The sequence below is a fragment of the Mustelus asterias genome, chromosome 5, assembly GCF_964213995.1.
Source record: "Mustelus asterias chromosome 5, sMusAst1.hap1.1, whole genome shotgun sequence".
NCBI classification, from domain to species: domain Eukaryota; kingdom Metazoa; phylum Chordata; class Chondrichthyes; order Carcharhiniformes; family Triakidae; genus Mustelus; species Mustelus asterias.
Window position 1 is genome coordinate 142392414 of NC_135805.1, and position 16154 is coordinate 142408567.

General features: G+C 46.9%; 1 protein-coding gene across 2 annotated transcripts in view; it reads right to left on the reverse strand.

Annotated features, from left to right (window-relative positions):
• Positions 1–16154, reverse strand: part of LOC144493860 (potassium voltage-gated channel subfamily KQT member 5-like) — a 281576-nt gene that overhangs the window by 43571 nt on the left and 221851 nt on the right. For both annotated transcript variants that reach the window (XM_078213434.1, XM_078213433.1), the window contains exons 2-3: positions 11474–11564; positions 6011–6137 (exon numbers count right to left, since the gene is read on the reverse strand). In XM_078213434.1, coding sequence (XP_078069560.1) covers positions 6011–6137; positions 11474–11564 — 218 coding nt within the window. The remainder of the gene's footprint in view (positions 1–6010; positions 6138–11473; positions 11565–16154) is intronic.

Genomic DNA, 16154 nt, shown 5'->3' on the forward strand with positions numbered 1-16154 from the left:
AGCCATCCTGGCGTGTGTTTAATTATTCATTCCTCGGATGTGGGCAATGCCAGTAAATTATTCTCCATCCTTTTGCCAGTCCTGCATTTGGAGGCATTGTCAGCGTATCTCTGCTTGTGGACAAGATTTGTCTAGCCCCTCCAAGCAACCCCAGCCCCGACTCCCTCCAGCTCCTCACCCTTCATATCCACTCCCAACCTGTTCCTTTTTGATTTGATTTATTATTGTCACATATATTGGGATACAGTGAAAAATATTATTTCTTGCGCTCTATGCAGACAAAGCATACCGTTCATAGAGAAGGAAAGGAGAGAGTGCAGAATGTAGTGTTATAGTGTTCCCCACTCTCACTTCCACCCCGCCAACCAGCTTCACCTCCCTCCCACCCACCGGAATCTCGCTTCCATCTACTCCAGCCTGTGTGCAATCTCCCACCCCCCCACCTTCCCCACCCCCTTACCTTTACGTTTTGATTTGATTTATTATTGTCACGTGTATTGGGATACAGTGAAAAGTGTTGTTTCTTGCGCGCTATACAAAGCATACCGTTCATAGAGTACATAGAGGAGAAGGAAAGGCGAGAGTACAGAATGTAGTGTTACAGTCATAGCTAGGATCTAGAGAAAGATCAACTTAATGGGCGGTAGGTCCATTCAAAGGTCTGATGACAGCAGGGAAGAAGCTGTTCTTGAGTCAGTTGGTACGTGACCTGAGACTTTTGTATTTTTTTCCTGATGGAAGAAGGTGGAAGTGAGAATGTCCGGGGTGCGTGGGGTCCTTGATTATGCTGGCTGCTTTTCCCAGGCAGCGGGAAGTGCAGACGGAGTCAATGGATGGGAGGTTGGTTTGAGTAATGGATTGGGCTACGTTCACAGCCCTTTGTAGTTTCTTGTGGTCTTGGGCAGAGCAGGAGCCATACCAAGCTGTGATACAACCAGAATAGATGCTTTCTGTGGTGCATTTGTAAACATTGGTGAGTCATGGCAGACATGCTGAATTTTCCCCTGAGAAAGTAGAGTGGTGGTGGACTTCCTTAACTGTAGTGTCAGCATGGAGGGACCAGGACAGGTTGTTGGTGATTTGGAAACCTAGAAATTTGAAGCTCTCGACCATTTCCACTTCATCACCGTTGATGTAGACAGAGGCATCCTGAAGTTGATGACTATCTCCCTCATTTTACTGACATTGAGGGAGAGATTGGAGTCGCACCTTGGGGATCCTTACCCCAATCCCTCAGCTGCTGGTCACAGTGGGAGGATTGGTGTATTGTTTGGAACTTGCTTCTAAGGTCTGCGATTGGTTCCAGCTAAACGCTAAAGCACAGTTTTACTGGGGGTGATGGGCCAGAGACTGATCTGGGGATGGGATGGTGGGTGGAGGGGCTCATCATGACCCTTGATCCTTGATGCTTTGTAACTCTGGAACCTTTCCTAAACCGAGGCCTGATTCTGAAGTGAAGCAGGTCGGAATGACAGTGATCTGTAATGGGATAGGGTGGAATGTGGGTTAACTGATGGGAGTTGAAGGGTTAGGATTGGAGAAGGAATTAGTTTTGTGTCTGATATCTGTGTGGGATCAAACTTTCCAAAGAAACTTTAAAGTTGCCAGGCTCATTCTCGCTTTGCTGGCTGCAAATTGACGTCATTAAATAGAGGGACGGGAAAATGTTAAACTTGGGAAAGAGATCCCATAAGTGGTGGACACCCCCTCTGTACTCCATGTGTTTATCTTTCATTTTTATTTCAGGGTGGCATGGTGGCACAATGGTTAGCACCGCTGCTTCACAACGCCAGGGACCCGAGTTTGATTCCCGGCTTGGGTCACTGTCTGTGCAGTCTGCACATTCTCACCGTGTCTGCATGGGTTTCCTCCGGATGCTCCGGTTTCCTCCCACAGCCCGAAGATGTGCGGGTTAGGTTGACTGGCTATGCTAAATTGATCTTTGGTGTCAGGGGGACTAACAGGGTAAAGACGTGGGGTTACAGAGTGGGATTGTGGTCGGCGCAGACTCGATGGGCCAAATGGCCTCCTTCTGCACTGTAGGGATTCAATGATATTGAAGGTAATGGTATGGAACATTCTGAAACTGAGTTTATATCTGTCCGAGCGAGTGATTGATGGCGTCACGTGAGTGCAGAAAGACCAGCTGTCGGGCTGAATGGTCTGCTTGTGTGCTGTAAATACCATGTGTCGGTTCCTGAGACAGTTCTTTTGGCCACTGAGAGATCCGGTCTCAGATTACACAATAAATGTGAATGCCTCTCTGGGCACACTTCAAGACCAAGATAGGTTGCGTTTGCGTTTTTGTTGTATCTTTCACTTATGCGATAAAGCCAACTTTGTTAATATAATGAATGCATCGAATTTCATTGAATATCTGTTAATGCTCCAATACACAACGTTTTACCCACAGTATTTTAAAAATACATCTGATCTATTATTATAATACAGCACCTCAACAGACATGGCCAACAGTAATCTGAGTTTGGTGTGGCGAGTGTGCACTGGGCTGGTGAATGCCCTCCTTGGGGACAGAAACTAACAGGTAGATTTCCGATTTACTATCCGAAACACATGCACACTCGACAGCAACTGATGATCAAATCCCGCCAGCTATCTCCAGAGGAATTTCAGTGGGTCATACACATTCCTGGAATTCAGCTTCACCCACAAGCTGCAGGAAGGCCGCTTCTGTTAAAATACACCAGTGGGGTGGCACGGTGGTGCAGTGGTTACCACTCACAGCGCCAGTGACCCGGGTTCGATTCCCGGCTTGGGTCACTGTCTGCACGTTCTCCCCGTGTCTGCGTGGGTTTCCTCCGGGTGCTCCGGTTTCCTCCCACAGCCCAAAGATGTGTGGGTTAGGTGGATTGGCCGTGCTAAATTGCCCCTTGGTGTCAGGGGGACTAACAGGGTAAAGACATGGGGTTACAGAGTGGGATTGTGGTCGGTGCCGACTCGATGGGCCAAATGCACAGGCGCCGCTGGACTGTGGCGACTAGGGGATTTTCACAGTAACTTCAGTGCAGTGTTAATGTAAGCCTACTTGTGACTAATAAATAAACTCAAAATCCTTCTCATCTCTTCCTCAGTTGTGTTAAATCTCTATTCTCTGGTTACTGACCAGACTATATGGGCCGAATGGCCTAATTCTGCTCCTATATCCCCATCAGTGGGTGCAATTTCTCCTTAATGCCTTTATCAAAGCTTGTCTAATTTTTCTATTAAATTGGGTCCCAATAGATGATCAATGGTGAATTTTGTGGTAAACTGCATCCACTGCAAAGAGAGGAAATGATCAAATGTTAATTAGAATCATAGAATCCCTACAAAGGAGGCCATTCGGCCCATCGAGTCTGCACCGACCACAATCCCGCCCAGGCCCTATCCCCATGCATTTATCCTGGCTAGTCCCCTTGACACTAAGTGTCAGTTTATCATGGCCAATCCACCTAACCATTTTCGGACTGTGGGAGGAAACCAGAGCACCCGGAGGAAACCCACGCAGACACGGGGAGAGCGTGCAAACTCCACACAGCCAGTGACCCAAGCCGGGAATTGAACCCGGGTCCCTGGCGCTGTGAGGCAGCAGTGTTAACCACTGTGCCACCGTGTCCCAATTCTCCGTCTTCCATTCTCACTGAGGCTCGTTCCCTTCAGTGAAGAGGGTTATTTTCATTTCAATAAAATTCATTTACACAGTCCCTTAATTCAGCGGCAGATTTAGTCACCACGTGTCACCTAGGCAGCTGCCAAAAACATTCACTGTTCCAAATAGGTCGGTTTAAAACCTCACCACTCACTGAGGGTCAGGTTTATTTCACTGTGTGAGCTTCTGTCTGACACAAGACAGTGAGGAAATCAGCAGCAACCTTTCCAAGGGCAGAAAGCTCAAGCGACCGACTCCCGGTTTATCCTGAACTCAAACTGATGGTTCCCGGCTGAAGTCATTTCAAAACTTAAATGATGCAACTTAAAGGGAAGCTGGATAAGTTCAAGATGCAGGGTAGGTACAGGGAGGATGTTCCCGATGGTGGGGGAGTCCAGAACCAGGGGTCACAGTCTGAGGATTCGGGGTAGACCATTTAGGACGGAGATGAGCAGACATTTCTCCACCCAAAGAGTGGTGAGCCTGTGGAATTCATTACCACAGGAAGTAGTTGATTCCAAAACGTTGAATATATTCAAGAGGCAGCTGGATATAGCACTTGGGGCGAATTGGATCAAAGATTATAGGGAGAAAGCAGGATTAGGCTACTGAGTTGGACGATCGACCATGATCGTGATGAATGGTGGAGCAGGCTCGAAGGGCCGAATGGCCTCCTCCTGCTTCTATCTTCTATGTTGCTATCTTAAGAGGGAGAAAGGAATCAAAGGATTTGTTGTTTCTCAGAGATGGAGTCGGAGATGTTATGGAGGTCAAAGTATTTGAAAGGGTAGCATGGTGGCACAGTGGTTAGCACTGCTGCCTCACAGTGCCAGGGACCCGGGTTCAATTCTGGTCTTGGGTGACTGTGTGGAATCTGCAAATTCTCCCCATGTCGGTGTAAGTTTCCCCCGGGTGCTCTAGTTCGTTAGGTTGATTGGCCATGCTAAATTGCCCCTCAGTGTCAGGGGGATTAGCTAGGGTAAATATGTGTGGTTATGGGGATAGGGCCTGGGTGGGATTGTTGTGGGTGCAGACTCAATGGACCAAATGGCCTCCATCTGCCCTGTAGGGATCCTATGATTCTATGCTTAGGTGACGGGAGGATAAGTCATTGAGTGGAGTGGGGGCAAGTGAGGGGCTGAGGATAGACCTTTGGGGGCCTCCATTGGGAATGGTGTGTGAGCAGGAAGAGAAGCCATTGCTGGTGATTCTCCTACACCTGGATCGGTAGAAATGGACCCGGGGGCTGGCCATGCAGGTCATGGTGCAGGAGAGACATTGGAGGAGGATGGTGTAGTCAGTGAAAGTACTTTTAAAGCACAATCACTTGCAATGTTGGAAAGACCAATTTTCATGGAACGAGTTTCCCCCAAATGACTTCACCCAATAAATAACGCAGAAGCTGTGAGCAGTGGGATTATCTCGGACTCTAAGCCTGAAGTTCCACTGCAACTCTCACCAATTCTTACAGATGTACCACAGAGAGCATTCTTTCTGGTTGTATATAGCCTCCCATCCATTGACTCTGTCTACACTTCCCGCTGCATTGGAAAAGCAGCCAGCATAATCAAGGACCCCACGCACCCCGGACATTCTCTCTTCCACCTTCTTTGTGGGGAAAAAGATACAAAAGTCACGTACCAACTGACTCAAGAACAGCTTCTTCCCTGCTGCCATCAGGCTTTTGAATAGACCTACCTTATATTAAGCTGATCTTTCTCTACACCCTAGCTATAACTGTAACACTACACTCTGCACCCTCTCCTTCTCTTCTCCCTATGTACTCCATGAACGGTATGCTTTGTCTGTATAGCGTGCAAGAAACAATACTTTTCACTATATTCCAATACATGTGACAATAATAAATCAAATCAAATCAAAACAGGGATGATAGCCCAGATCTGTGGGCTCCTGTATAAAGTTTAAAGTTTATTTATTAGTGTCACAAGTAGGAAAGATGTGCCGGTTAGGTGCATTGACCCGAACAGGTGCAGGACTATCGTGACTAAGGGAATTTCACAGTAACTTCATTGCAATATTAATGTAAGCCTTACTTGTGACTAATAAATAAACTTTACTTTACATTAACACCGCAATGAAGTTACTGTGAAAATCCTCTAGTCGCCATACTCTGGCACCTGTTCGGGTACACTGAGGGAGAATTTAACATGGCCAATGCACCGAACCAGCACATCTTTTGGACTGGGGGAGGAAACCGGAGCACCCGGAGGAAACCCACGCAGACACGGGGAGAATGTGCAGACTCCGCACAGAGAGAGGTTTTTGGCCCATTAACCTATATCTGAATGCCCAGCTCCTCTGCCTCACCTCTGCCGCCTTCGCACTGAGGATGCCACTTACCGATGACGCAGAAGGGTTTTCTGACAAAGCGAATGCGCCCCATCCAGCCACGATACCGGCAGCAGCAGCCTGCGGCCCAGATCCTGATGCTGAACTCCAAACCAAACACCACGATCATCACAAACTCCTGCCAGCAGAAAGCAGAAGCAAATAAATGGCAGCTCACAGTCACTATGCAAGATAGAGGCAGCCGTAGCTGGGGGATAGGCAGACCCTCACCAACAGCAGTACGACACGGTTACATCAGTAAGGGCGTAGGTTGAAGCTGAGAGGGGAGAGATACGAATGGGTCCAGAGGGGCAACTTTTTCACTCAGAGAGTGGTGAGTATCTGGAACAAGCTGCCAGAGGTAGTAGTAGAGGCGGGTACAATTTTGTCTTTTGAAAAGCATTTAGACAGTCACATGGATAAGATGGGTATAGAGGGATATGGGCCAAATGCGGGGAATTGGTACTAGCTTAGTGGTTAAAAAAGGGGCGGCATGGACAAGTTGGGCCGACGGGCCTATTTCCATGCTGTAAACCTCTATGATCCTAAACCTCTATGACTCCAAGTCTGGAAATAATTCTTACAATCAATTAGCATGAGTTTATCATCATCTATCATTGAGAAAACAAAATCAAATGCTGCCACCAGGCCAAGGGGAGGCGATGGCCTAGTGGTATTATCGTTAGACCATTAATCCAGGAACTCAGCTAATGTTTTGGGGACTTGGGTTCGAATCCCGCCACGGCAGATGGTGGAATTTTAAATTCAATTAAAAAAATCTGGAATTAAGAATCAACTGATGACCATGAAACCATTGTCAATTGTCAGAAAAACTCCCATCTTGTTGCTTTAGGGAAGGAAATCTGCAGTCCTTACCTGGTCTGGCCTACATGTGACTCCAGAGCCACAGCAATGTGGTTGACTCTCAACTGCCCTCCAAAGGGCAACTAGAGATGGGCAATAAATGCTGCCCAGCCAGCGACGCCCATGTCCCATGATTGATTAAAAAAAAAGTGGCCCTCTCAGGGCAGCAAGGCTGGAAACTTCCCTGCTAAAGGATGAATGCTACTCAAAGGTTAGTGCTGGGGAGAGCAGAGAGAGCCTTGTTCAGCCACTTCATTGCTTATCAGGAAGGATATATTAACCAGAGGGGGAGAACAGTGCAGACTCATCTAACCATACCATGCCTGGAAATGTGATTAAGTGGTGAATTGAATTTGAGTTTTTAAAATTCATTCATGGGACATGGGCGTCCATTCAAGAAACCACAGGCCTGCCACATGGGAGACTGGAATTCATAAATCAGTGATTGAATTAATTATAATCTGTAAAATTGCACTTTCTTTATCTATATCCAGTGTGAGTGAGTGAGTGAGTGAGTGAGTGAGTGAGAGAGAGAGCGAGCGAGCCCACAAAAGACCGACAGATAGTGACCTGTTCCAGGAACTATTAGGCATAGAAACAGATGAAAATCTGTTTAGTACACTACTACGGGGAGGCGATGGCCTAGTGGTATTATCGTTGGACAATTAATCCAGGAACCCAGCCTATGCTCCGGGGGACCCAGGTTGGAATCCCACCATGGCAGATGGTGGAATTTGAATTCAGTAAAAAACATCTGGAATTAAGAATCTACTGATGACCATGAAACCATTGTTGATTGTCGGAAAACCCATCTGGTTCACTAATGTCCTTCAGGGAAGGAAATCTGCCACCCTTACCTGGTCTGGCCAACATGTTGTTAGAATGTAACCAGTGATAACATTGGATCTGTTGCAGTGTGACCAATGGTAAGAAGCTGTGAGGGTCAGCTGACCCAGTAAACTATGTAACCAATGACAAAATGATGTGGTGGTCAGCTGACTCAGTATAAATAAGAATCTGTTGGGAATTGTGGGGAGGTTGGAACAGCCCAGGGTGAGGCCTCAAGTGTTGGAGTAATGAAGTTTCTTTACTAAAACCTTTCCTTTGATTTATCAATTGGAGTAAGTTTTATTTTAGTGAGTTTTGTTTTATTGCCTACAACTGAAAAGTTCCTTCTGGAGGATCAACACATGTGACTCCAGAACCACAGCAATGTGGTTGACTCTCAACTGCCCTCGGCCAACCAGGGATGGGCAATAAATGCTGGCCCAGCCAGCGATGCCCATGTCCAATGAATGAACAAAATAAAAGCTACAATCTCCACTCTTTTATTTGGGAAAAGAAGAACAAGAGATGGATGATAAAGGTCAGACCAAATCACAATATTGTACGCAGTTTTGGTCTCCTTTTTAAGGAAGGATATAAATAGATTGGAAGAACTCAGAGGAGGTTTACTCGATTGATATGTGGAATAAGTGCGCTGCCTTATGAGGAACGGCTGGTCAGGCTGGGCTTGTTTCCACTGGAGTTTAAAAAAGTGAGGGGAGATGAGTGAGGGTCAGGATGAATGGGGTACTTGAGGTGCTGTCAACCATAAACGCAAATCCAAATAAACAAGGTGGCTGGATGATGATAAAAATCCCATGATCTGACAGCTGAACCTTTTACAAAACACTGCACTGAACTTGTTGGAGATCAAAATCTTCCAGTGCAATGGACAGGGTTTCAATGATTTCTGCTTGCTGGGAAGTCACAGAAACTTTAAATCAAAGCTGTGTGTGCATACGTTGGTGCAGAGTGCACAGAAGAAACATTGATTTAACTCAGTGACACACTGACAATAAACATTGATTTAACTCAGTGACACACTGACAATAAACATTGATTTAACTCTGTGAAGCATTTCATTGTTGACAGATTGCTGCATTTTGCATGTACTTCATTCCAAGACTATACTTGCTCTTTGCTCTCAGTTAAATGACGTTACGCTGATCCTGGGAAGAAAAGCGGTCCTATTTTCCCCATTATTTTTGGGCCAAAATTTATCTTTCAATAAATGCTTTATCTGTGATTGCGTCCCAGGAAAATGTGTTATGAGTGATTGGAGTGGCAGGGAGATGTGTGTGTGTGTGTGTGTGTGTGGGGGATGGGTGTGAGTGTGAGGGAGGAAGGTTCAGGATAGAGTCATAGAGGTTTACAGCATGGAAACAGGCCCTTTGGCCCAACTTGTCCATGCTGCCCAATTTTAACCACTATGCTAATCCCAATTGCCCTCATTTGGCCCATATCCCTCTTTACCCATCTTACCCATGTAACTGTCTAAATGCTTTTTAAAAGACAAAATTGTACCCGCCTCTACTACTACCTCTGGCAGCTTGTTCCAGACACTCACCACCCTCTGTGGAAAAGATTGCCCCTCTGGACCCTTTTGTATCTCTCCCCTCTCACCTTAAACCTATGCCCTCTAGTTTTAGACTCTCTACCTTTGGGAAAAGATATTGAATATCTAGCTGATCTATGCCCCTCATTATTTTATAGATCTTTATAAGATCACCGCTAAGCCTCCTACGCTCCAGAAAAAAAAGTCCCTGTCTATCCAGCCTCTCCTTATAACTCAAACCATCAAGCCCAGTAGCATCCTAGTAAAGCTTTTCTGCACTCTTTCTAGTTGAATAATATCCTTTCTATAATAGGGTGACCAGAACTGTATACAATATTCCACGTGTGGCCTTACTAATGCCTTGTACAACTTCAATAAGACGACCCAACTCCTGTATTTAATGTTCTGACCAGTGAAACCAAGCATGCAGAATGCCTTCTTCACCACTCTGTCCACCTGTGACTCCACTTTCAAGGGGCTATGAACCTGGAGTCCTAGATCTCTTTGTTCTATAACCCTCCCTAGTGACCTGCCATTCACTGCCCTGGTTCAATCTACCAAAATGAATTACCTCGCGTTTATCTAAATTAAACTCCATCTGCCATTTGTCAGCCCATTGGCCAAATTGATCAAGATCCTGTTGCAATCCTAGATAACCTTCTTCACTGTCCACTATGCCACCAATCTTGGTGTCATCTGCGAACTTACTAACCATGCCTCCTAAATTCTCATCCAAATCATTAATATAAATGACAAATAACAGTGGGCCCAGCACTGATCCCTGAGGCACACCGCTGGTCACAGGCCTCCAGTTTGAAAAACAACCCCCCACAACCACCCTCTGGCTTCTGGCATCAAGCCAATATTTTTATCCAATTGGCTACCTCACCCTGGATCATGTGAGATTTAACCTTATGCAACCTATCATATGTTGTCAAAGGCTTTGCTCAAGTCCATGTAGATAATATCAACTGCCTTTGCCCTCATCTGCTTCGTCTACCCCTTCAAAAAACTCAATCAAATTTGTGAGACATGATTTTCCACTCACAAAGCCATGCTGACTGTCCCTAATCAGTCCTTGTGTCTCTAAATACCTGTAGATCCTGTCTCTCAAAATACCTTTTAACAACTTACCCACTACAGATGTGAGGCTCACTGGCCTGTAGTTCCCAGGCTTTTCCCTGCAGCACTTCTTAAACAAAGGCACAACATTTGCCACTCTCCAATCTTCAGGCACCTCACCTGTGGCTGATGATGATTCAAATATCTCTGCCAGAGGGCCCTCAATTTCCTCTCTAGCCTCCCACAACATCCTGGAGTACACTTCATTAGGTCCTAGGAATTTATTTAACTTGATGCGCTTTAAGACTTCCAGCACCTCCTTCTCTGTAATATGTACACTCCTCAAGACATCGCGACTAATTTCTCCAAGTTTCCTAACACCGATGCATTTTTCAACAGCAAATATTGATGAGAAATATTCATTTAGGATCTCACCCATCTCTTGTGGCTCCGCACATAGATGACCTTGTTGATCCTTAAGTGACCCTACTCTCTCCCTAGTTACTCTTTTGCCTTTATGTATTTGTAGAAGCTCTTTGGATTCTGCTTTGCCTTATCTGCCAAAGCAAACTTGTGTCCTCTTTTTGCCCTCCTGATTTCTCTCTTAACCCTACTCCTACACCTCCTATACTCTTCAAGGGATCCATTGATCCCAGCTGCCTGTGCATGTCATATGCCTTCTACTTCTTCTTGACCAGGGCCTCAATATTCCGAGTCATCCAGGGTTCCCTAATTCTACTTGCCCAAAGGAATGAGTTTATCCTGAACCCTGGTTAACACAGTTGGTGAGATGGTGAGGGTGAGAGGGATGTTTGACGCTATAATATTTTGCACTCATGGGTTTTCTGATTTTTCGATGTGAATGATATTCCTGCAATTCCAGTTGCAGAAAGTGACTTCACTCGGGCCTGTCATTCTGTGACAACCTGGCCTTTTTGGCACTTTCTGACGAAGCAGATTTCTAACTGTTGTGATTTCCGTTTAGAATTGGGAGCGTTAGATTTAAAAGACGGCATTATTCACTGTCAACAGCAGCAGGAACAGGCAGCAAGGTCACGGCTCCTGCTTGAATTGCTTCAGTTCAGATTGCTGGTGGCTCCCCCACCCCACACAGGCAATGATGTGTCAAAGACTCTCTCAGTTCGGAGGGGTCAATGTGAAACTCTCACCAGTATGAAGAGACAGTGTGAGGCCAGAACGGTGTGCTCCGGGATTGTAGAAAGCACAGACAGAACCAAACAGCTGAACACCAGAACAAATCTGTGAATAAAAAGAGGAAACGGTCACTTAGAAAGGGGCTTGGATACTTAGGCCGGAATTTTACCGGCACGCCTGCCCCGAGGCTCGGAGATTCTCAGCATTCTCCGGTGGCCTCGGGCGGGATCGTACGAACCTCAGGCGGACGTGCCGGTAAAATTCCGTCCTTAGAGCAGTGATTGATAGAGACAAGGGTCTGTCGGAGGGAGGGTCTGTCGGAGGGAGGGTCTGTCGGAGGGAGGGTCTGTCGGAGGGAGGGTCTATTGGAGGGAGGGTCTGTCGGAGGGAGGGTCTATTGGAGGGATGGTCTGTCAGAGGGAGGGTCTGTCAGAGGGAGGGTCTGTCGGAGGGAGGGTCTATTGGAGGGAGGGTCTGTTGGAGGGAGGGTCTATTGGAGGGATGGTCTGTCAGAGGGAGGGTCTGTCGGAGGGAGGGTCTGTCGGAGGGAGGGTCTGTCAGAGGGAGGGTCTGTTGGAAGGAGGGTCTGTCGGAGGGAGGGTCTGTCGGAGGGAGGGTCTGTCGGAGGGAGGGTCTGTCGGAGGGAGGGTCTGTCGGAGGGAGGGTCTGTCGGAGGGAGGGTCTGTCGGAGGGAGGGTCTGTCGGAGGGAGGGTCTGTCGGAGGGAGGGTCTGTCGGAGGGAGGGTCTGTCGGAGGGAGGGTCTATTGGAAACCCCATGAGGTGCAGCATGGGTGACTAGGAGTAGGGAGGAATAGAAACTCTTTTGGAAACCGTCGAACACTATGAGTTGTGTGGAAACAGTGTTTAAGGAACGATTGCAATTGTGGAGCATTTTTTAGATACAATCACACCGGTGGTATATCCACTGGGTGGGGCACAAAATGGGGTGTCCCGGTTTCCTCCCACAGTCTGAAAGACATGCTGGTTAGGGTGCATTGGCCGTGCTAAATTCTCCCTCAGTGTACCCGAACAGGCGCCGGAGTGTGGCGACCAAGGGATTTTCACAGTGACTTCATTGCAGTGTTAATGTAAGCCTACTGGTGACACTAATAAATAAGTAAAAATTGGTCCCTCAAGCCAAGTGACCCTCTACTGCTGTGTTGCCCTTAAAGGGACACTCACCACAAATCAGCATAAGACCTGTCCAGCTTAATTTCACCTTTGAACTCTTAAGTTTAAGTTTATTAGTGTCACATTGACAGTGCAATAAAATTACTGTGAAAATCCCCAAGTTGCCACACTCCGGCGCCTGTTCGGGTACATTGAGGGAGAATTTAGCACGGCCAATGCACCTAACCAGCATGTCTTTTGGACTGTGGGAGGAAACCGTAGGAAACCCACCCAGACATGGGGAGAATGTGCAGACTCCGCACAGACAGTGACCCAAGCCACGAATCGAACCCGTGTCACTGGCATTGTGAGGCAGCAGCGCTAACCACTGTGCCATCATGCCTTGGTGTGCAGTTTTCACAGCTCAAGTGCACATTCAAATATGTTTTAAAGCCTTCTGATTCTGCCAACCTTATGGGCGGTTAATTCCAGACTTCCACTATTCTCAGGGTGATAAAAATGTCTCCTCAACTTCCCCCTAATCCTTCTGCCAATTGTTTTCAATCTCTGCCCCATCTCTGCAAAGGGAAATAACTGTTCCTATTCGGCCTATCGAGGGCCCTCATATATTGCCCTCATAATTTTATATACACCTCAATTAAAGCTCCCGCCAACCTCCGCTTCCCCAAAGGAAAGAGTCCGAATTTATCCGACCTTCCCTCCCAGCTAAAATTCTCAATTTGTTCCAACATCTTTCCTGCACTCTCTCTGGGGGTGATAACATCCTCCCTGCACTGCGATGTCCTGAACTGTACCTCGTACCCTACATGCAATCTAAGACTCACGAACACAATCTCAAAAACTCTCGCCTGTTGCCTCACGTCATCGATTCCACTTTTTACATTGAGTTAAAATTGAAAGGGAAACTCTGAGAGAAATTTTGACGAACACTCACAATATCATCGATACTTCCTGTCCCAAGCAATCCAGGAATAATTGTTCAGCATTTTTCCCACAATGTGCAATAAAACCTCAATTAAATCCTCCAACTATGGTCTGGCTATTTCTTAAAAGATTAATGTTAATTATTCCATCATATTTGGAAACTGACTCATTCAACCTTAATGTTGCGAGGATTAGAATATGCATCTCTTTTAGTTTCAGATGGATTCTAGGTTTCTTTTCTTATTTTTTTGCACATTCCTTCCTCCCACCATCCCTCCAGGAAGATAATATCCAGTACAATCTCCCTCAGCGCAATATGTAAGATCAAGAGCCAGAACATCCTTCTTAGGAAGGATGTTCTTGCTCTCGAGCGAGTGCAGTGAAGGTTTACCAGGCTGATTCCGGGGATGGCAGGGCTGATGTATGAGGAGAGATTGACTAGGTTAGGATTGTTTTCACTGGAGTTCAGATGAATGAGGGGGGATCTCATAGAGACTTATAAAATTCTAACAGGTCTAGACAGGGTAGATGCAAGGAGGATGCTCCCGATGGTGGGGGAGTCCAGAACCAGAGGTCACAGTCTGAGGATACGGGGTAGACCATTTAGGATGGAGATGAGGAGACATTTCTTCACCCAAAGAGTGGTGAGCCTTTGGAATTCATTACCACAGGAAATAATTGATGCCAAAACATTGAATGGATTCAAGAAGCAGCTTTATATGGCACTTGGGGCGAATGGGATCAAAGGTTATGGGAAGAAAGCAGGATTAGGCGACTGAGTTGGACGATCAGCCATGATCGTGATGAATGGCGGAGCAGGCTTGGAGGGCCGAATGGCCTCCTCCTGCTCCTATCTTCTATGTTTCTATTAAACCATTCCTGTGTGTGGGCTCTACAGGAGTGTGTGAAGAACCAAACAGGCCAATTCCAAACACACCGCGCGAACCCAGGATAATCCAAGGGCATTATCAGCAACTTTGAGGAACGTTCCCTGAACTGCAGCCTGAGGAATTGATCAGATTATTGCAGGCGATTGATTCAGATTCAACTGAATCCAATCCTGGGAACTCTTAAGGTAATTGGGGATTAAATCAGAATTAAAGTGAAATAAAGAACGTTTTTATATTGGATCTGTACCTAGTTGTGCTATATTGGTGTTAAAATAAATCAATCAAAATTAAAAGCTAAATGTGAGGAAATACTTCTCTTTGTCTGAAAGGTAAATTTTCCCACTCGTTTCCTTGCTGCGTGTCAGCATTTTATATAAAGAGAGTTTGAGGAAGTTTCTCTGTTGCTTCTCAGTTTAAAAGTTTTCCAGTGTAATTTTTTTTGAATTGATTTATTATTGTGACATGTATTGGGATACAGTGAAAAGTATTGTTTCTTGCGTGCTATAGACAAAGCATACTGTTCATAGAGTACACGAGGGAGAAGGAAAGGGGAGGGTGTGGATTGTAGGCTGGGATTCTCTCAAAACAAAACTACGTGCCCAATGGGTGGGAAAATGGGAGAATTTCCCTCCTGTTTTTTGGGTGTACTTACTGGTATGGAATCACTCTGAGCAGAGCAGAGCGCATGTGAGTGACTCACGCTGGAAAGTGATGGGCGGGTCCTGATCCCACGCGAGAGGCCGGCAGCATAGCGCTGAGTGGGTCACTGCGCGTGCGCTGATTCTTCAATGCAGACTTTCTACTGGCCTTCCCCGGAACACTCCAATTGCCGGCCTTCCTGACTCCCCACCCACCCAATTGCTGGCCTACTGGACACCCTTTCCTCTCAGGCCAGACCTGATCTATCTTACCAATGGCCAGCCCCAATCACCCCCTCACTTTCTCTCCCACTGATCCCAATTGCAGAGTGGCAGTGGGTCACCCCTCTCCACTGATCGACTCCTCTGGCTCCATCCCTTTGGCACTGTCCGGTGCCTGTTGGGCAGTGCCAAGGTGCCCAGTGGGCAGTGCTAGGGTGCCAGGTTGGCACTGCCCATGTGGCCTCCCCCCTTGCCAGGGACCTCCCCTGAAGGTCTCAAAGGTTTCTGTCCCCACCAGCGGGGTGAAGACGCCTATTCCCTGTTAGTGGGGAGCAGTTGTAAACTCCGCTGGTGGGAGCCACTCCCAGTGGGGGCTGGGGGGTGGGGTGGGGGGTGGAGGGGGGTGGGGTGGAGATGCTAGCGGGTCAAGAGACTACCATCCCTGGCCGCTAATCATATGGAGCTGATTGCATTAAAGAAGTGCTTCGGAAACTCACGAGCGGTGGCGGCCCCCCGCTGTTGTCTCCTGGTCTGCTGCCCTATTCGAGCAGCTCAGCAGGATCAGGGCCATAGTGTTACAGTCATAGCTAGGATGTAGAGAAAGATCAGCTTGATATAAAGTACGTTCCTTCAAACGTCTGATGGCAGCGGGGAAGAAGCTGCTCTTGAGTCAGTTGGTAGTGTCCTCAGACTTTTGTATCTTTTTCCTGACGGAAGAAGGTGGAAGAGAGAATGTCCGGGGTGCGTGGGGTCCTTGGTTATGCTGACTGCTTTTCTGAGCAGTGGGAAGTGTAGAAAGAGTCAATGGATGGGAGGCTGGTTTGCGTGATGGACTGGGCTTTTTAGTAGCTTTGTTTGCAGTTTTTTGTGGTCTTGGGCAGAGCAGGAG